This window comes from Cucurbita maxima, unplaced genomic scaffold, assembly GCF_002738345.1.
Source record: "Cucurbita maxima cultivar Rimu unplaced genomic scaffold, Cmax_1.0 Cma_Scf00020, whole genome shotgun sequence".
NCBI lineage: Eukaryota > Viridiplantae > Streptophyta > Magnoliopsida > Cucurbitales > Cucurbitaceae > Cucurbita > Cucurbita maxima.
In genome coordinates this window covers 1769323-1790285 of record NW_019272036.1, presented here as the reverse complement: position 1 = coordinate 1790285, position 20963 = coordinate 1769323, and the positions used below count along the sequence as shown (strand labels likewise).

Below are 20963 nucleotides of genomic sequence, written 5' to 3'. Positions count from 1 at the left end.
CTTCGTGTTTAGGTTAAGAATCCATAATGCCATAAAAAGAGTAAAAAAAAAAACTTTGAGTTAAAAGCCGAAAGTCGAAAGCAGCTAAAGCCGAAAGCCGAAAGCCGAAAGCCGACAATTATGGTAATCACGTGGGAAGCACATACTAATTAATTGGCAAAATATTTAACTCTTCTTCTAATCATTGAATTAATAAATCATTAAGATTCTATAGTTTTAAATATTTCATTAAATATTACATAACCCATACATAATTTTACAGATAATTATCAAATTTCTTATTAAATTCACTCTAAATTTTATAATTTTAATTAATTTATACCCACAGATAATATTTATTAAAATAATAATAAAAAGAATCTTATATACTATTAATAAATTATAAAACCTCTATATGGTTTAGGGTTTATTAAAATTAATGGGTGAATTAGTAAAAATGGAATAAGACGGTAAAAATTGCACCAAAAGAAAGGTAACAGTAACGGTAACGGTAACGTAAGGTGCATCTTGTTGGTATAGATAATAACTTTCAATTCTTATCAGACTTTCTTAGTTATACTATTCTCAAGATCTCTCTCACTCATATATAGTTTCGGTTCATTTATGTACCCGTCTTTTACTCGGGTATCACATCTATGATCTAATTGGATGAAATTGTAAATTTTGAGTGAAAAATATCGATATTACTTAGACACGTTTAAGAGTAAAAAAGAATAAAAGTTTACGGGAATGGAGGTAGGAATTTGTAGAGATCGAGTTCCGTGTTAAATTTTTTTATTTGTCCCCACTTAGGTAATGGGGAATAATCTCTTCCTCTCTCATTGACGGTGGAAAAGGGGGTTTCTCCCCCCTGTTTGGGTCGATTTCTATAGAGTCTCGGTTCTGCACGTTAACTAGATATCTCTAATTTTTATGAAATTGAAACCTTGATATTTCTGCCGACGTTCATATTTTAAACATAGATTACACATATTTTTTAGAAACTCAAATGTTATATCATCTCTTTTTGTTTCCGATGACGTTTATACCTAATTTTCTATGGTTCGTGTTGATTTGTTATGTATGTGTGTATGTAAGTTATTTCAAAATGTAATCAAGAATCACACTCGATGGAAATGATTAAACCGAAAACTTCAATACAAGGTTGACTGAGCTTCCAAGTTTTTAGCCAGTAGGTCTAAAATCTTCTCCCGACCTCAATTCGACAAGCCTGAGAAACTTACATTGACCATACTTATGCATCGAACAGGGACTAAATTCTAAAATTATTTATCGTAATTTAACTCGATTAGATCTCTAACGAGATTCCAATTAACTCAATAAAATTCAAATCAATTTCATTAATCTTATCTTACACAACAAAGATAGATACACTTGAAGAATGATCAACAAGTTTCATAACGCGAGACACAAACACAGACAGAGACTAAAACGGACGAAAAAAAGATTTGGGAGTAAAAATTATTGAAGCTCATGAATTTGCTATCAATTCTTCAACCGAAAAATTGATTTTGATTGGGCATGTTCATAGGAAGATTAAGAAAGGGCAAACCCGAAGATGCGTCGGGAAAAGGGTTGTTGTGACCATCGTCGCCACCGTCACCTCCGTCCCCATCTCCACCACCTACTTGCATCGACAACTCTTCTTCCTCCAATGGCAACCTCTCATACGCTACGTTACTAAATGATGACGCTATGATGATGACCGGCCCCGAAGCCATCAAAGCTCCCACAACATTCCCTCCGACGACCTTGTTAAGAATAGGTTTAAAAGATTAGATTTACCCTAATCGAGAGGGGTATTAGATCTAAATTTTGAATCCCACCTACCATCCCTTCAATTATAATTCCATTGACAAAAAAACAAAAAAAATAAATAAAAATTAGTTCAAGCTTTTGAGTTGTGTGGTGATTTAATTTACCTGTCCTTGTCCTCCAGCTAAAAAGATCGTGAGACTAGTAGCACCCGGTGGAGCGGGTGGTGGAAGAAACGATCCCGATAGCGATAAAATCTCAAACCTCCCTTGAAGCGTCAATACCGACCCAGTTGCCGTCGGTTGACGCAAGCTAACATTATTCACGATCCCACTTCCACTCAACACGCAGATCCCCCGTTGTCGCCGTCGAGCATAGGTGGCTATCGCCTCAAACACATCGCAGCCGCTACCAACCTCCAAGATATGAGCTCGAAGTGTATTAGCACTCTCGCGCGTGATGATTACAGGTGGTTTCAGCTTGTTCTTCGACCCGGCCGGGCGACCCCTAGGTCTACGAACCATGACATCACCGCCACTGCTGCCACCAGAGCCACCGCCGTTGTAGTGGTTGAGATTAGTAACATGGTCGGAATTTGGCGGCGTTTGTAAGTGGAGATCAGGGCGTTGTTGCTGAAGCTGATCAACAAAGTGAGAAGCGGAGCCTAAGTTTAAAGTAGCCATAAACAGAAGATACTGAGAGAAACTTAAACACTCAAAGATGAACAGGAAAAAAACCAGGGGTGAAAAAATAATTTAAAATAATAAAAGGGCCAACAATGTAATTCTTTTTGGGAAAGGAATTAATTATTATAAACTATATGGGTCTGTGTGAAAGAACAGAGGAGCACTTCAGTCCCATGTTGAAACCCTAGAACAAATAGAAAAATAGAAGGCATAGAGGAAAGAGAAAGCATTATGAAAAAAGCATAAATTATTATAATATAAAGTTTTTAAGTATACAAAATTACTAAAATATAATTGTGAGTTATATATATTTTATTATTAGATGTCACAAGTGGGCATATTATATACATTTCAAGCCTTATCTTAATATAATTACAAGCATAGGGCAACATTATTATATAAATATATATTCTTTTGGGAAAAGAAGCATTGTGCTTTTGTAAGTGGAATTGATTATTTTAAATTATTTGTTCGCATTAATGTTATGGTAGACTATGTCGTAATTGAGATTTTTCTTGATAATCTTAACATCGTTATAGTCGAGAATTGAAAAAAAAAAAATGGTCGTGGGTGGTTTTCAGAATTTGAACGACTCAGTGGAATTTCTGTAACCATCCAACTGATTACTTTCTATCTTAGAGATGTCCTCGTTCTTTATGTATAGTTCATTCGGTACTTATTCTCCTTCCAAATCGTTTGCCTCTCCCAATTTGAAGCTCCCCTGTTTTGCATATTTAGTAAAGTTTTGAGTTGTTTTAGCGCTCACTTGAGTTTTCTGACTCCACTCCTATAATATTCATAGCCACTAATCGTGGTAGCACCCATGGAAGCCACACTGCTTCCTCTAGCAACCAGCGAAGTCGTTCTTATTCCCACAAAAACAACCCTTTCAATCGAGAAAGAACTCTAAATTTAAGCACACAAATGACAAAACAACACTTGTTATTTGGCTTTGGTTGGGAGTGGTTTAATTTTCAATTTAATAATTAGGGTTTTAATTATTATTTTAATTTTAATTAGTGAGTTGTATAGTTTGATTAAATAATTAAGTCAACTACTCTTGAAGCATATGAAAAAGAAACAACAAATGAACCAAAGTCTCAATTAATTTTAATTATATATTCGTCGGTGGCTTAAACTTCTTTAAGGTTCAAATCTTCGTGCTCCATATTTATCGTTGGTAAATTGTAAGGAAAAAAATTAATTTATTTAGGCATGTTCATATGACCCGACAACTCCCTCAATTCGAACTACTCAATCCAAATCATAAAAGTTGGGTTGGATTAGATGTTTTTCGGTTTTGTTGATCCAACCTAACGGCACTTCCGTTCAAAGTATTAATGTTTTCAAATCAAGGACAATCAAATAAGGTCAATAAAGTTGAATAAAGAAGTGTAATATGACATTTACAAATATTACTTTCTATGAGTTGACATTTTTTAAATATATTAAAAAAAACATTTTAAATAATTTTCAATTTTTATTTAATATAAATAATTTATAAGTTTTGTATGAAAATAATAATTGAAATATAATTGTTATTAATGAGTTGTGGGGCAATTTAGACACATTTGGGCTTAAAGTTCTCATTTTTATTACAAAGTTTATTGACCAATTTTTTTTTAATATTAATTAGGATCACATGACACTTTAAGATAATTATTTTATATTTCCTTTGCCGATTTATTAATTAAACTAAATCCACTGTTGTAGTGTAAATTTATTGTTGTTTATTATATCAAATTAATAATTAAACATCGATTAAATAAACAACACAAAATAAAATAGAATTTCTTCCACCCATTAAAAAATTAAAAATATAAAATAATTCAGAGCCATTTTCCTAAATGGGTAAATTAATAATAAAAAAAGATTATCTTAGGACTCTCATAACACTTTTTACACTTTTTAAAAAATACTTAAATATTTTAGAAGGTTAAAAAACAATTATATATATAGACGAAACTGTGATGGAAATGTTATTCTTAAAATTTGAGAGATATTTTTTAAACTAAAAATATTTTTTTAACTTTTTTTTTCTTTAATATCTCATTTTCTTATTATAAAAATTCGTATCATCTAACTTTAATATCTTATTATTATATGAAAATATATATGATTGAAGTTCGAAATGTAACTAAAAATTAGGACAAAGGAATGGTCATATTGTGTCCGTTGATAGATAAAACACTTATTATTATTCACCCCATCTCCACATTTATTTTTAAAAAATTATTAGTTTTCAAAATTTGATAAAGCTTTTTTCCTTTTTTTTTTATTTATTTTTTATTTTAAACCAACATAAATTGAAACCAGGTGAAAAGTAAAAATCTAGGTCCGTGTGATAGTATTCCTGAACTTAATTTCTAGAAGCAAAAAACCGGACATGTTCACTGGATTGGGCTTCAGAAACCTATCCATATGGCCCAATATGGCATCCAAAATGAAGGCCCAATATGGCATCCAAAATGAAGGCCCAACCCAACCGAGCATTGCCATCCCGATTCTAATTCATGGTTGGCTTCTGGACCTTTCAGGTAATGAAGAAATTGATGTAGAGATCAAATCAATGAATTTCTAATCCATGTAACTATTCAAGCAAGAATCGGTTGTGTCGCATACGATTGAACATACATGCGCAGACAGTGTGTGTGATCGAACAAGCTTAGATTCCGCACCAGTGATGTTCGATTGGCAAAGAGAAACCTCACCAAAAGTCTATTGAAACCATAAAGTTGGGACGAAAAATATATATGGGACTTGATTCCCTGAAGACTGGTTGAAAAAGAAATCTCATTTAGATGAATTTTTTTTATTCTTCTACACAAAGTAATATTCAGAAGTTCGAAGCTTTAGAGAAAGGCTATTAATGTCTCCTGTCATATGCTCAAGTTGACTATTTGAATGTCCTATGCTCAAATTGACTATTTGAATGAGCAATAAGCAATAAAATGGAGAATAATCACTTCGAAAATCAAAATATATGATTGTGACAGCGAAGTCTATCTTATTCATAAAATTTCCTATTCAACAAAAATTACAAACTCAGGACACCTTCCCTATGATTGCAGGATAATAACACCATGCATTGAATTATAAAAAGAGAGAAAATTCGTTCAGAACACTAACCTAAAAGTACCCTCCTAAGGTTCATAAATTTAAAAGCATCAAAGGATGAAAACATCTAAGTTTTTCCATGTAAAAGAGCGACGAGCTAACGAATTAGGCTCAATGGAAATGGAAAAATTACTATACAAACTAGAAGGCAATGTTACAAAACTGCAGAAATCCCAACCTGTGCTTTTTTTATTGGACGGTTAACCTCTGCAGATGATCTAAGAAGACTTCGAAGCTGACATCGTCGGTGAAGATGATATCTCCGCCGGGAAGGGGAGACTCAGTGTTATAGGTGGCTGAAGGATTCAGCTTTGCCAGAAGAAAACGTGCCTGCGCCCAAAACAAAAAGGAAGTAATGAACAGGTCAGTGGATGAGGTTCTTTTGACGACTAGAAGAGGAAAAATAGTACTGGAAATTGTTGTCAGATATTCTTGTTATGAGTTAATAATGAGGGTCGTTACTTGTATGAGGTAATTATGCAGCGATTTTTGTTAAGATGGAAACGAATCCATGAGGGGGGAAATTCATGTCAAGAAGACTGGCAAACTCCCACTAGAGAGAAAACACTCGTAATTTCCTTGATGGAAAGTTCAAAAACTCCTATATTACAAACTAAATATTGCTGTTTATTATCCATAAAAAATTATGAAAAATGCAATTAGATCCTAACTACTAATTAACAAAATGACAAACTAAAATTAACCATTAAACTAAGCTAAACAAAGTCATGTTTTCTTCCTACACAAGGTAAACTCCTTGAGGTTCATTCTGATGACATCCCCACAACAAAATCAAGCTTCTGGAGTACAGTGAAAAGAGTTATCATTGTTAGATTTTGACTAGCAATATTTGACAGTGGGTGAAAACGGGAAATAAACTGAGGACCACAATATAACTTTACTACATTATCAGTAGAGTTGAGGGGCACTTTTATATATTTCCTCTAGCTATTTAAGATTTCGAGATAGCATCCTGCTGTTTACATATTGACTAAAGTATACAAATATTTCAACTTTAGATCCTTCTCGTTTTTAAAATTGGAACATTATTTTTTGTAGTCTTGTACTTTGTAGCTTGTGTTTAGTGGCTCGTGTAGTCTTCAGCTTTCCTTTCATTTTTCTTCTCTTTTTTTTCCCCCAATGAAAGTTGGTTTTTGTGTGTTGGTTTGAGTAATTGGTTGAATTAGATTGGCCTTGGGGCCTTGTTTTGAGGAATTTGGAGGGAAAGGAACAACCGGGTATTTTAAGAAAAGTCGTCTCTTTTTAAGTATTTTTGGCTTTTGATGCAACACAGTGCCTCTTTTGGTGGTGCCAAATCATACTAATTCTTTTGTAATTACAACCTTCTAACGATTCTTAACAATTGGAAGGCTCTTCATTGCCCATTTTGTGGGGGAGGGGTAATATCTACCCTTGCCCTTAGGCTGTAGTATTGTCTACTTTTGAGTATACATATTTGTTTTCTATCAAAAAAAAAAAAAAAAGATGATTGACCTTGGAGCCTCTTCCCTAAATTGTTCTATTTGTGGAGTTTCATACTTTTCCAAGTTCGGTTTTCCTTCTCAATGCCTCTGCATGGGATATTATCAAAAGCATTCTCCATAAACACGAGAGCTTATATGTGAAAATTAAAGCACTTCAATGCTCGACTTTTTCTTGATTACTAAATGGGATGACTAGTTACAGTTAATGCATTGTATGGCAACCCCCTCAGTATGTTATTACCACAAACAAGACCATAAGCCAAGAAGGAAGTGAACGGACCAGATGAAGAAGTGCGTTTGAATAAGCAGAATAAGTAAAACAAGAAAGGCATATACAGGTTCACTGAACTGTGGATGAAAAGTAGAGATGGACAAACCTGCGAACCATGCTGATCACAGATCACCAAACGTGGTACTGGAAATCTTTCCTTAATTGTTGCATCTACATCGTCCCGAGGAGCTTGCAGCAACTGGGCAAATGCCTGTAAAAGCAGTGAAATTTGTTTTCAAGTAGCAAGCATAAGCAATTTGTAGTTAGTTAAAAATCAGCACCTCGGTCTACCATCATAGACACAAACAGAATTCAATGGACCAGAAAGAAATCCCCATCACCTTGCTAACCACTTCAGTTTGAAATTGTCCCCTATACTAGTCCAAAATAAATATGAAAAAGTAAACAGAAATAGAAATGGAAGAGGAGATTTCTCATATCGACATTGATGACATACGTAATTACTGGATAATCATCTAGAGCAGATGCTATAACCTAGTCTTTTGAGGAAATATGATCTCAACACGGAGAAACAACCGCCTGAATGATTCAATTACTTCTCAAAACTCTTGCAGAAATGCCAGGCCAGAAGGAAATTCCAAGAATTAAGTGGGTTGAGAAAGTAGAAGAGCAGAGAAATAGATGTCTCAACGAAAGATCAGGTCATCAACATATGTAACGATTATTTAATGTCGTTTCTAAATTAACTTTTCATGATTACTTTTACTCCAAAATGAAAATGTACACGCTAATGCTGCAGTACCATTTGAATATATATTCAGTACTTCTAAGAGTGACGGCGAGAAAAAGAAATACCTGATGTTCAGGCTGATTATGATACCCAGCTTTCCTCCATTGAGCAATAGTTGCCCCGTGGAAGATAACAACAGTGAAATATGCATCCAGTAGGAGAATCCTGTCAGCCGCAATGGCAGCTACATCAAGAAGAACTGGTTCTGGGGCTGAATGAAATGTGTAAGAAATCAATGACGGTTGGATCATTACTACAGAATTAGCAACATTCTCACGGTTCAGGATCATTCTGAAGTACGCAGTCTCATCAGGACTATTATTAAAAACCTTCAAAGTTCACATTGAATTAGAAAAATGTCACTGACGTATTCTGATATTGGTTATAATAATGTTAAACTAAATTGATATTGAAAACCATTGCAAGTATATAAATAAATAAATACCTGCACAAACTGAGATCGTCGCAAATGAAAGATAAACTGAGGGAATATTGAAAAACGTGGAGATAAGCTGAAGGAAGATGGAGTATCCTTCTGATAATCTCCAAAACGGGAACAAAGATGAATCAATGATTTATCCAACCATCTTATAGGATCAAACTCTGCCTGGATACCAGTTGCAACTTTCCAATATTAAAACATAATAGCAAAAAACAAACTGTTGCAGTACAACAAGAATATAGAACGGAAAAGACTAACTTTGCTAACAAGTTACATACAAGTAAATATTTTTACCATCCTGAATCAATATTCAAAAATATATTTTGGTCAGCACTAATATAATCATTTAGCGATTTCTATCATCCTATATATTCAACTCCGTTACCAGATATAATGCCCAGAGAACTCCCCCGACAGACAATGTTTTCCAATTCAACTGTTTTGCGACTTAAATTGTTTGCTTATACTACAGGTGTTAAAATGTTCATACTCGTACGTAGTGATATAGCCTGAATTATGAATCCCGAACTCCTAACAAAGAGCTGATGATATAACAAAATAACAAGTCCTGAGAAGGCATTTATTCAAATTTTGCATTTTTCACTGAACTGATTCTTAAGAGTACGTATTGTAATCCATGAAAATGCATTATAAATTGAAGGATGAAACATCTACTACACATTATTTTTGCATAAACATTTCAGAAAATGTCATTATTACTACGATTCCAGATTTATCCATACAAGTCCAAAACTATAGAACAAGATGATTACCAATTAAAAACTAGAACATTAAAAGATGATTACCTCATTTTCCATCTTGAAGGAAACTAGACGTGCCATGACTGCAGCAGCAGCTTCTTGGTCAAACCCCGCAATCAAGTCCTATAACAAAAGTGAAAATTTCTTCTTTTAAACTACCAATGGTCTTCTTACACAATTGGGAGATCAACAAGATTAACTTATATTTAAGGAATTTATGAGAATGTTACAAGGCCGGTATTATTGACTCTAGGTCTGAAAGAGACTCTCGCGTTCTGTCAATGGTCTACAGCGAGGATTTTAGGCCTACTAGCTCCTATAAAATTATCACTAAGGTTTTAGTATATAGAATATGAAAGGCCTTGATCCACACCATTTCCTGTATATTTACTGTTTGCATGCCCCAGAGGTAGCTTCTTGATGAGGTCCTTATTGCCAACAAGGCTATCGAGGATTAGAAGTCTCATAAGAAGAAAGGTATTGTTTCTAAAATTGATTGTGAAAAGGCTAACAATCATGCTGGTGGAGAATTTTCAGACAAGATCTAGTGGACAGGTTTTTGGTTTGTATAGAGAGCTTAAGTTGGAAGTCGACAATGCTCGACTATCATTTCTAAATTAATGGCAAGTCAAGGGTAAATTTTTCGCTTGTAGGAAGCTTGGGCAAGGTGATCCTCTATCTAATTGTCTTCTCATTTTGGCAATGGATGTGATTAGTGGACTTATTTCAAGGTGGATGGAAAGAGATTTAGTTGAAGGAGAGGAAAGAGACATGGTTCATCCCATTCATTTGCAATTTGCGGATGTACATCATTCTTTTTCCTTGAGGGAGGATTCTTTCACTAATCTGAATTAGCCCCAATTGTCTTAGTCTATATCCAATTTGAACATTAATAGGAAGAAATGTTCTACAACTGGCATTAATTGGTGACTTTCCAAAGTTTCCTAGGCGGGCACAGTTTAGGTGTGAGATTGCTCGTTGTCATTTCTGTATTTGGTCTGTCTCAACCCCCAAAATCTTGGACCATCTTCCTTTATCATCTTCTCCCAACCAAAAACATGCGTACACTGTTTCTGTACCTTCTTTTATTCCAGGATTTCCACTTTGATAGAGAAGTAGACAATATGTCGTCTCTTAGTCTCTTTTGAGGAGAATAAAAGAATACAAAGTACATATTTTATACAAATTAGTGATGGAAATGTACCCTGCATGGGATTATCCAGAACACTACATTACCATCTTAAAACTAACAATTTTCTACCATGGGAATGTACAGTGTATGAAGAGAATGTGTAGTCCACAGTTTTCTTCAGCAACTAAAAACTTCTTGTAATTAAAGCTATAATTATTTACAGAATTAGTAACTTTGTAATTGCAAATTAACCATCTTTAAAAATTAATAAAAGAAGTTAAATATAAAATAAATAAATAAAAATAAAAACCATTGGGAAATTAAACTTCATCCTCCTTCCCCAAATTCAAGTTTATGTAATTCAAGGTCACTGCATTCCATCGTTGTCCAATCTTCATACTGGGAATGGACAGAAAAGGAAACAGAACACCCTCACATGCTATATATAGTGGTTTGGCCATCCAATTTACAGTAATGGAATAGAAAACAATTACAAAATGCTTGTAAAAAATATACCAAGAGAAAGCCAGGCATGAAAACAAAACACTCTTCAATCACTTTCTAAGTTTCTGTCGAAGTTATACACTCTTCAATTCCTTTCAGTTCAAATTCTGGAAAATGTTTCCACACGAACCCCACAGTCCCAGCCAAGTTTCTGGCGTTATCTTTGAAGTTAGGAGTTAGGCTGAAATTCTTGATGATCCTAGGGGCAACTATATGATAGTTAAAAACTTCCAAAACACTCCTCCATTAACCTACTCATCAGTACCTTCATCCTAATCGAAATAAAATACAGTGTACATGTTAAGCATGTGACCTTAAAATTCAATGGCATTAATGTGGAAAACAGCTTTCTGCTTTCTAAAATAAAAATTCAGTGAGATCATGACAAGGTCGATTATTTCTTATAGTTGCTTTCCCTTGTTTTATTTTAATTTATGATCTAAATTAATTCTTCCTTCCAAAATCAAATTTTTATGGATAGAGATTACAAATTTTACAATGGGTTACTTAAGCTTTACGAGGAACCAGAAAGATATTAGTAAAAGCAGGCAATCTACAAGTAGGGAGGCAAACACTCACCTGTATGCTTCCAGGTCCAGCAACCCATCTCCTAGAAAGGGTTGTAACACGGAGTCTCATTTGACCACTGCTGTTTTGATAACTGGAAACAAATCTGAATAAAGTAAGAAAGGATTCCATCCACTTAAACATACCATATGAAATAGCTAGAAAGATAAAGTTTATGTTTCATACTACGTCAAAAATTGAAAGTAAAACTGATTGCTGGCAGATTGAACAGTAGCATCTGAGGTCTCTTTTTTAACAATTTCAAATATGAGACTCAAAGTTGTTGCTTTATCAAAGCCACACATTTTCCATGCACTTGTATTTCCTTGACCAATGACAGTGTCTGAGCACAACGGACCTTTCTGCACAAAAGCACACAAAATGAACTTCAAAGATGCAAAACATTTGAAAAGAAGAGGCAGGCTTTCTTTATTCCTTGGGCAGTACCTTTTCAAGAGAGGCACAAGGACCAATAACACCCTGAACTTTGATATCCTTTGAGCAATTGATCTCAAATATACCACTGCAACAATAGTAAAAGAGGAAGAGAAAAAGTAAGAAGTTAACAGCTAGAAACACCCAGCATTGTTAAATAATATAACTTGAATGAAAGTAAATGTGGAAGCTTTGATTAATCTTGAATAATCCTAATTGTTAATCAAAGTCTTCCAAAAAATAAAATTTAACTCCCCGACTAGACTACATATACAATGAATTCCATGTCCCTTCTCCACAAGGCATCTCCCGGGGCTTTGATGAAAAAAGCAACTCAGGAAATGATTAACTAATAAGTATCTCATTACAAACTTACAAATCATATTTTTCTGCCCAATAAAAGATGGAGCATTTTATCAGACATAATTCTTAGTTCTATTTAAAATGTCTGCTTAATGACCGAGCTTCATGTAGAAAATGAAAGAATGTACAAAGCATAGAAAAATGTTCTAGGATAGGAGTCCAAACACTAGCTACAAGAACAGACTTCAATCTAAAAAAAATTAGACCAAGCTAGTAATTATATAAGTTCAATTAACAGACATCCATAAAAAAGTGTTAAACCTAACCATCTCTCAACCTCCTCCCAAGATTTTTCAGCCCCTCTAAAGTTCATATTATTCTCTCAATATTGTGAAAAAACATGCCTACAACAGAACTCTTCCCTTGTCTCAAAAGGAGGATTAAAGAGCACCTCATCAATCATAGAACAACAAACTCTACTACAAGCCAAAACAATACCAAGCATACTAAAATGCCAACTCCAAAGAGAGAAGTCAAACTGGCAAACTCATAGGAAACAGTAAAGGTTCTCCTCTTGCTGGCTGAAAATAACACACTATGGCAGGTGCAACACAAAAGGAGAATGTCTGCCTAGATGGTCCTGAGTGTTCTCATGCAAAACAGGTTTCTGATATATTTATTCGTTCTTTATAACTTATGATACAACTAAATAAATATATGGAAAAACTAATCTAATCAAAACCCCTAAATTTTAGGTTTCACATATTATATATTAAAGAAAAAATGATAATTCCCTAATTTAGAATTTATATATTTAACATTAGTTTCAACAATTATGAAGCAAAGGACTTCAGTTTCTTAGAAATCTTAACCTTCCAAAGAGGCCATAGCATAGAAGCACCCTGGGAGGGAGAAGGAAGCAAAGGCCATGGGGGAAAAAGTCCAAAGGGGAAATCATCGGTCGTGCTGGGATCCAAATTCAGGAGTCCCTTCTCTCATGAGAGATCACCTGATCGAAAATGACAGTAAGAAGGGTAACAACCTCCAATATCTCTTGATAAGTGAGGGGGCAATGAAAACCAAAGGAAAGCAACATGACTTATCAAAGGAATGCATAGAAAAGGCTACCAATTGCAACCTCTTATCTGACTGGTGATAAAACTATGGAAGCAAAGTACAAAGGGGCTTGTCACCCACCGAGGAATCCTCCCAAAAATAGGTTTTTGAACCACCCCAACCAAGCATTTAACAAACTAGGAGAAAAAAGGGGAGTCTGAAACTATAGCAGCCCAGAGGTGTTTTCTTGAACACCCTTGAACCTACAACTTGAAACCCACTCAAAAGGATGTGGTCCATACTTACTCACCACATTCCTACATCACAAAGCATTTGATTACTTAAAAGAAATTTCACCACCATTTTGCCAAAAAAACCTCATTACATAATCTCAAGTTATCAATACCTAAAGCACCAAACTCCATCAGCTTCAAAACAGCTTCCCACTTGATTAGGTGGGACCCACCATCCTTATTCACTCTGTCCCACAAGAAAATCCTCGATGAACTGTCAATGCTTTTACAAACAGAAACGTGAATTCTAAACAAGGAAAGAAAGTAGATAGGGATACTCAGCAATGAATAAACCAAAGTAAGTCTCCCTCCCTTGGAAAAGAAGGCCATTTCCTCAAGAAGATGGTCGTTGATGGACTTTCTCCACCACCAGGTTCCAAAAAGGCACACTTCTCACTTTACTCCCAAAAGAAAATCTTAGATAAGACCAAGGAAGCTGACTAACCTCACACTTGACCATAGAAGCCCAATAGGTCAACTTGGAGGAATCACTATTGCCAATTTATTTGAAGACCAGAGAGTTTCAAAGAAGGACAAAAAAAAAACAATTTAGATTGGTAATGGTTCTTTCCTTCTATAAAAAAAAAAGGATATCTGCAAAATGAAGTTGTAACCAATCCAGACTCTCCGTCCCCACATTAAAACCCTCAACCACACCTTTACCATACCAGCTAACACCAACTGGTTCAGGACATCAATCACAAGCCTAGGCCTCAACCCTCAACAAATGTAGGTTCTGATTAAAATGTCACAAATACATCTATAAATTGGCAGTCTGAAATAGATATGAATCATAAACAAAAACAATCAGATATCTTTACTATTCCAAGAAAGGGGCAGCAAATAAACATATACAATTACAAGATTGAACTTATAATTTTTTCTACATATTAGAAGATATATGTCCTGAGTAACACTAATGCAAATGGGCAAGTACAAAAAACTAAAATCAAGAGGACATGTGCCTAAACACATTTAAGTGAAAAGCTTACTTTGATGCTAAACCAAGATCATATTCACCCGAAAAAACACGTTTAAGTGAATCCTTAAAAACTGGGTGGCCAAAACTTTCTGCAAGCACAACAAGCCCTCCAGTCTTTTCAACTGCAACTTTAATTTCAGCAATACCGACCTATATAACATATGTACATTAAAATTATGTAATCTCAAAACACGTGCAAATGAACAATGGAACATCAATGTCTGTTATAAACTATAATTAGAAATAAAATAAATTATTATCGTTCAAGGATAAGAATTAGGATTCTAAAGCTGCAATGTGAAAATTTCCCATATTCCCTTTCCCACGGGATAATCTTTTTTCATCTAACTGCTTAGTCTTCCATAAAATATATGCAAGCATCTAACAGAAATAATAAATCCTAAAGAACATAATGCTTCTTTAAGGAACATTTATTTTTCAAGATTGGACAATTGGAAGCTCAACCTCACAACCAAATAAATCCTCCAAAAAGTGGAACATTTGAGAAACAAACTATTCTGTAAGGGCTCTCAATACATCAACAGTATCTTCTAATATGACATGTTACCATCACTAAAATTATAAGTTCCCACCCTGTGAACATCCATTGCATTAGCAAAATTGCCACACAACTGTTTAGGATATCCCACGTCAACTAGATATCATTTGGGGAAAAGGAAGGATACGAAGTAACCATAACACAAAAATATTCCATAAAATAAAGATATTCAACTGAGAGTGCGCCCTGAAAAATTAAGAACAAAGCGGACATAAAAATGGTGCAAATTACCTGGTCAAGAGCACAAGCGAATAGATCAAGTACATGTCCTTGATGAACAAGCTGCTTCGAGAGTCCCTCATAGAACTTCACAGCTTTATGAAAATGAGGGGCAGAATCTTTATCCAGGTCCTTGTGAGACCGAATTGGTTCAGATAAATTTTTAGACACAATCTACAAAGTGAAAATGAGGAAGAAATAAGAATAATTAGAGAACCTAATTCAAGATGCATTCAAATATATAAACCAACTGAATTCACAAAATTGAACAATTAATTTTAAAGGTTAAGACAATTGGTGCCATGATATTAAAAAGATATCCTTACGGCACCCGGTCCTTCAGTCGATGGCCCACCAACAAATGCTAAGATTCTTGCTCCTGAACCGGGAACACAAGCGCCAAGCAAGCTGGCGGCAATGCTCAGGGCAGTGCCAGTGCACCTCGGGGCTCGCTGATCCGCTGGAACTGCCCAAGGGTCTTTCTGCAGCTCCTCCAAAACCTATTAATTCGAAAACCATTTTCAATTCTCAATTCACAGCATCTCACAGTCATTTTATCTCAAAGTTTATAATACATACGGAATTGAGAGCAAATTCGCACTCGGACTTAGGCAGCAGAAAGCGAGAAATGCTCTCAGTTGAAAGTCCATCTCTCGCGCCAGCAATGACACCAGTGGGAGGCTTGGGCTTCTTGAGAAAGAAGTTCATCTGCTCCAGAAGCTGGTCCTTGGACACATCCTTGGAGCCCTTAAACACAAACGTCTTCGGAATCTGACCAAACCCCAATTCATGAACGTGAACAAAAGTACCATATGTAATGAGCCCAACCAAAGAATTATCAGGAAGCAGATCAACAGCCTGAGACAAAGCAGATTTCAAAAACGCAATCTCCTCTTCAATTATACAAGTATCCAACACAAACATGAACACCGAAGGGACCGAAGACACCGTTTCTCCAGAAGACTCGTATTCAATAGTAGTATACTGCGGGAATAGCTCCGCCGGAAGGTTATCATCGGAAATAGAGGCGTAATGAGGAGGGAAATGATTCCGCTGAAAGCAAAACGGACAGATCCAGATCTTCGCAGCGAAATCAACAATAGAAAACGGATTGAGAATAGCGCGACAAGTACGACATCGAAGAGGAGCGTAAGGTAGCATCGGCATGTTCGGGAAGGCTTTGATCGGCGTATACATGGCGGAAACTGGAACTATGCAGTTGCTAGCTTCTTGCTTCGTCCCGGGCACCACATTCCACGGCATCCGGACGCCATCCTGGGATTCCAAATCAAGAAATTCCGTCATTGTTACAAAGATGGATGCTCAGTCGAATCGATTCAATTCGAATTCGGCTCCAAATTCGATGTTAGGATAATATGGCGCTTGATGGACCTGAGAAACGAAATTTTTCCGACGAATGATGAATCGGAATCGGAATCGGTGAAGACACTGCTGCTTGCGGTCTAAGAGCCGGCAGAATTTGGCGGATCGATTTTGCCACTTTTTTTTCTCTTCTTTTTTTCTTTTTTCTTTTTCTTTTTTAACAAATTTACCGGTATTTGAGTATTTTTTCATTTCATTTCTCAATTTTAATTCTTAATTTGTAGGGTGAAAAATAAACAATAAAACTTTCCATCTCCTTCATAAAATTTCCATTTATTATTTTTTTTTTTAATAGAAACAATTCTTGAGATAGGGTTATATTGGAGAATTTTTTTCATCCTTTTATATACTTTTTAATACATATTATTTAAAAAATAATAATAGATACAATTTTTATTAAAAAAGTGTATGTAAGGTAAATTCAATAATATTTTATAACAAGAAAATATAATATAATATTTAACATCATTTTTAAAAACTCTAATTTTAATAATATAACATACTATTTCACTATATAAGTAGGTTAGACATAGCCACGAAACATCTTCCACCCGATTTAGCTTACGAGAAAAAGATAAAATTAATTTTAAATTTATGATATTTTTTAAAATTTAAAACTTTTATTTATAAAAATTGAGAGCTGACAAAAAAAAAATATAATAATAATAATAAATAAAAATTCATAGCATATCTTATAATTTAAATTATTGTACATTTCCATTTTTTTCTTATAATATATCGTTTTTATGACACATAAAATATCATTTACTCCCTCCAATCATATTTGTCAGATAGATAGGTGACTTGTCAGGTGAGACTTTAGAACATTAATACTGTGAGACTATAATATATCTAATCCATCAAAACAGACAATATTTACTATCATAATAAAATGAAAAATAATATAATTATATTCGGTAAGATTCATGACGAACGAAGAACATAAATCGATCTAATACAGAAACTGAAAACAAGACGGCAAATCAGAATCACATAGCGGAACAATCCACCGGCTTGAAGGAAACAGAGTTCCTCGTAACATCATAACCAACAAGGAAATTGTTCTGTGCAATGTTGCCGTAGATGGAAATACTTTGCCCATCGCCGCCGCGGAAGGCCAAGCAAACAACATTCTCCGCCACCATAACGAACACATTTTCACGACGGAGGGGGACATCGGCGCCTTCAAAGTGCACCGTCACGGACGGCACTTCAAAATCGAAATTCGTGGTCTTAAAACAGAAATCCAAGAATTGATTCGGGTCCTCTGTTCGATCAAGGCTTATCGAGTCGGAAATCGCCGTCGCGAAGGTGGAGTAGAACTCCGTTGGGACTATGGTAAGGGTAGTGCCGGAGTCGATAATGACATTTGCTCCGTCGCCCAAGGCGGAAGCCGCTGGAAATTGAAATCTTTTGCCCCCGACGCTCATGGCTTCTATGTTGAGAGAGTAAAAGGAATTGAAACGGTCACTGATTTTAATCGGAGTCGAGACAGTTCCAGAGCCGGCTACTTGAGCATTAGAGCCGAAATTCAGCTTGCTCGACTCAGCTGAGTCGCCGATCGGAGTCAAACAGTAAGAAAATTTGCCGTCGGAGGCGGCACCCATCTGCGGGACGAGCGACGCCGGACCTCGACCAAGTCCAACAATCCCAGAAACATTAGTACTAAAAGTACCAGCACTGTCGTGGCCACAACCAACCACGGTACGAGGAAATGCCACGGGGCGACCAGAGGTGGACCCCATGGTGAGGGTATCAACGGCAAAATCGCCGTTGCTGTGGGACCCATCACCGTAACTAATCGAGTACTGACACACAGACCGATCGGAGCAAGAACGTTCTTGTCCAGCCAACGCGCAACTCGGCGAGGAACAGGGGATTATCTTGTAAGTCGACGATTTACTCGGGTCAAACATCGGCGCGGTTTGCTCGTAGCATTTTGGGCATGGTTGGCATTGCGTCCAAACGATGTCGCTTCCTGTATCAGCAATGGCTAGGATTGGAAACGGCGGCGTTCCAAGTGATACCTCCATGAGATATTCTCCTCTGTCGTTGAACATTGGCGCCTCCGCCGTGTCTAACAGCGCCACCGCTTTGTTAAGAAGGATGGAGCGGCGGAGGGTGTTAGCCAGACGGTGGTAGTGGGTCTCCGATGGGTTGTACATAGGAGACTTGGGGGAGTCACGGTGGATCATTTCAACGGAGAAGCCATATTCACCGCGGGCAGCGGCGAAGACGGTGGAGGAGATTAAGAAAATTAGAGAGAAAATTAGAGCCATTGATGATAATTAGTGATTGGTGAAGCAATGAGAGATTTACTTAAATAGTGAAGGGATTTTAGAAAAGGAAATTAGTTTTTTTATTGTAATTAATTTTTAATATTAACAAAAAAAACGTTTTGTTTCCTTTTTAATGGATTTGTTTTGGTACAATGATACGTTAATAATGTAGATAATTAATATTAGCAAAATTATTGGAACGTTACCATATTTGTTTTAATTTTGGAATTCAACGTTTTTTTTTCTTTTACTAAGATTTGTTACAACCCTCTTTCACCCGAGCTCTCCTTTTTCTCGATCCACGTACATAAAATGGAAGACTGTTGTCAATCGTTCATCACGAAAGAAACGACTCATTGAGCCGAAATCACTAACTAATACTAACATAATATAAAAATAATTGTCTTTTTTTTTTTTGTATACTTTCCCGATTTCGATGCTACCGTGGGTTTTACACAATCAATCAGATCATATATACATCCCTTCAACACGACATAGATTATCGAAAGGATCTCGGAGACCCATGCAGAATCTTTAAGAAAATGGTTCCTATTCGAATAGTGCATATCGGCATGAATATTCTTTTAAGTATGGTAATAAATTAAATATAATACGAAAATTTTAATAATAATGATAATTAAAATACTTTTTTTTTTAAGTTCAATAAAACGTAAATTGGATTTTCTTACTTTTTTTTTTTTTAATTTTAGAAAACAATTTAAAAAAAAATAATAATAATAATTGACTTTTCATCTGAGCTCCCCTTGTCTTCCTACTTCTCCTCATATATTTTACCTTTTTTTACCTGTATCTCTTACTTTTTGGTAAAGAATTTATTTACTTTACTTTTGTTGGAAATAATTAATAAGAAATAATTATAAAAATTAGTTATTTTCTTAAATAATATATTTATTAAACAAAATTAAAATTCCTTTGGTTGAAAATGTTTTTTTAATAGTTAATTAACAAAACTTAATTTGAACGATCTAACTTTTTTTTTTTTTTAATTTGTATGAAAATAAATTATTGATTCTTTAATAACACATTAATTTTTTTTCATTCCATTTTTAAATTTTGAATTTAAATTCTGAAGTTTTTAAATCCAAACTAAATGAATTTTGAGATATTACTAAAAAAAAAAGCTACAAATTTATTACAAAATTCATAAACATTAATAATAATAAAAAAAACTCGGAAACATTTTTAAAAATCATTTAAAAATACACTTACCATAATATTTTATTTCAAAAATACTATTTAACTTTGAAAATTATTTAAAAACACCATTAAGTTTTCAAAAGTTTGATTAATACCCACTTTTTTAAAATTTAAAAACTTCAAAAATATTTTAATTTTTTTTTTTTTTTAAGAAGTTCCAAAAATGTTCGGTTTGGTACCGTATTTAAAAAATATTTATGAACTTTCTAAATTAACATTAAAAGAGAGATATTTCTAAATTAACATTAAAAGGGAGATAATTTCTATGAGGTGTTTATATATAGTTTTCATCCATATATTGATGATAATAAAATTTTATTTTATAAAGTTTAATAAGGTTAATGCTACTTTTAAAATTTTATTAATAAATTTTTTAAAAATTCAATTATATTTTTGAAGCAACTTCCCATGCTCGATATTTCCCGCAAAGAGTTTGTGATGCGATTAATGAACCAGGCATATTTTTGAAGTATTATCAACCATTTATCAATTACAACGTATTTCAAATTGAACATAATGGATCATTTGGCCGCCAAGCTGTATTTCGAACAAGACCAATGAAAATCTGTTCTACAAGATTGATCGAGTGTATATTGATTTGAGGTCGGATTAGGGATTTCAATGTAATCATCAAGTAGAAATTGAGTAAGACTCTATTCCTGTTCTTCAAATCCCCAATTCAATTCTATATTATAATATACAAATATATAAATATATATGTATATATATATATATATATATATTTTTTTTTTTTTTTTTTTTTTTT

General features: G+C 34.6%; 3 protein-coding genes across 3 annotated transcripts; all 3 read right to left on the bottom strand.

Annotated features, from left to right (window-relative positions):
• Positions 1 to 1288: 1288 nt before the first annotated feature.
• On the bottom strand, positions 1289 to 2527 carry LOC111494384 (AT-hook motif nuclear-localized protein 23-like). The gene is made up of 2 exons (XM_023144312.1): positions 1923 to 2527; positions 1289 to 1751 (listed from the first exon to the last, which is right to left on the bottom strand). Exons 1-2 carry the CDS (start codon positions 2436 to 2438, stop codon positions 1494 to 1496), a joined length of 774 nt encoding a protein of 257 aa, XP_023000080.1. The 5' UTR covers positions 2439 to 2527; the 3' UTR covers positions 1289 to 1493.
• A 2894-nt stretch (positions 2528 to 5421) lies between these two features.
• LOC111494382 (protein transport protein SEC23-like) lies at positions 5422 to 16823 on the bottom strand. The gene is made up of 12 exons (XM_023144311.1): positions 15897 to 16823; positions 15644 to 15817; positions 15330 to 15491; positions 14550 to 14689; positions 11918 to 11993; positions 11657 to 11832; positions 11483 to 11564; positions 9313 to 9390; positions 8510 to 8671; positions 8130 to 8393; positions 7420 to 7524; positions 5422 to 5888 (listed from the first exon to the last, which is right to left on the bottom strand). The coding sequence occupies exons 1-12, from the start codon at positions 16620 to 16622 to the stop codon at positions 5748 to 5750; spliced, it is 2286 nt and encodes a 761-aa protein (XP_023000079.1). The 5' UTR covers positions 16623 to 16823; the 3' UTR covers positions 5422 to 5747.
• An 866-nt stretch (positions 16824 to 17689) lies between these two features.
• Positions 17690 to 18979, bottom strand: LOC111494868 (aspartic proteinase CDR1). The gene has a single exon (XM_023144857.1). The coding sequence runs from the start codon at positions 18977 to 18979 to the stop codon at positions 17690 to 17692; it is 1290 nt and encodes a 429-aa protein (XP_023000625.1).
• Positions 18980 to 20963: the final 1984 nt, after the last annotated feature.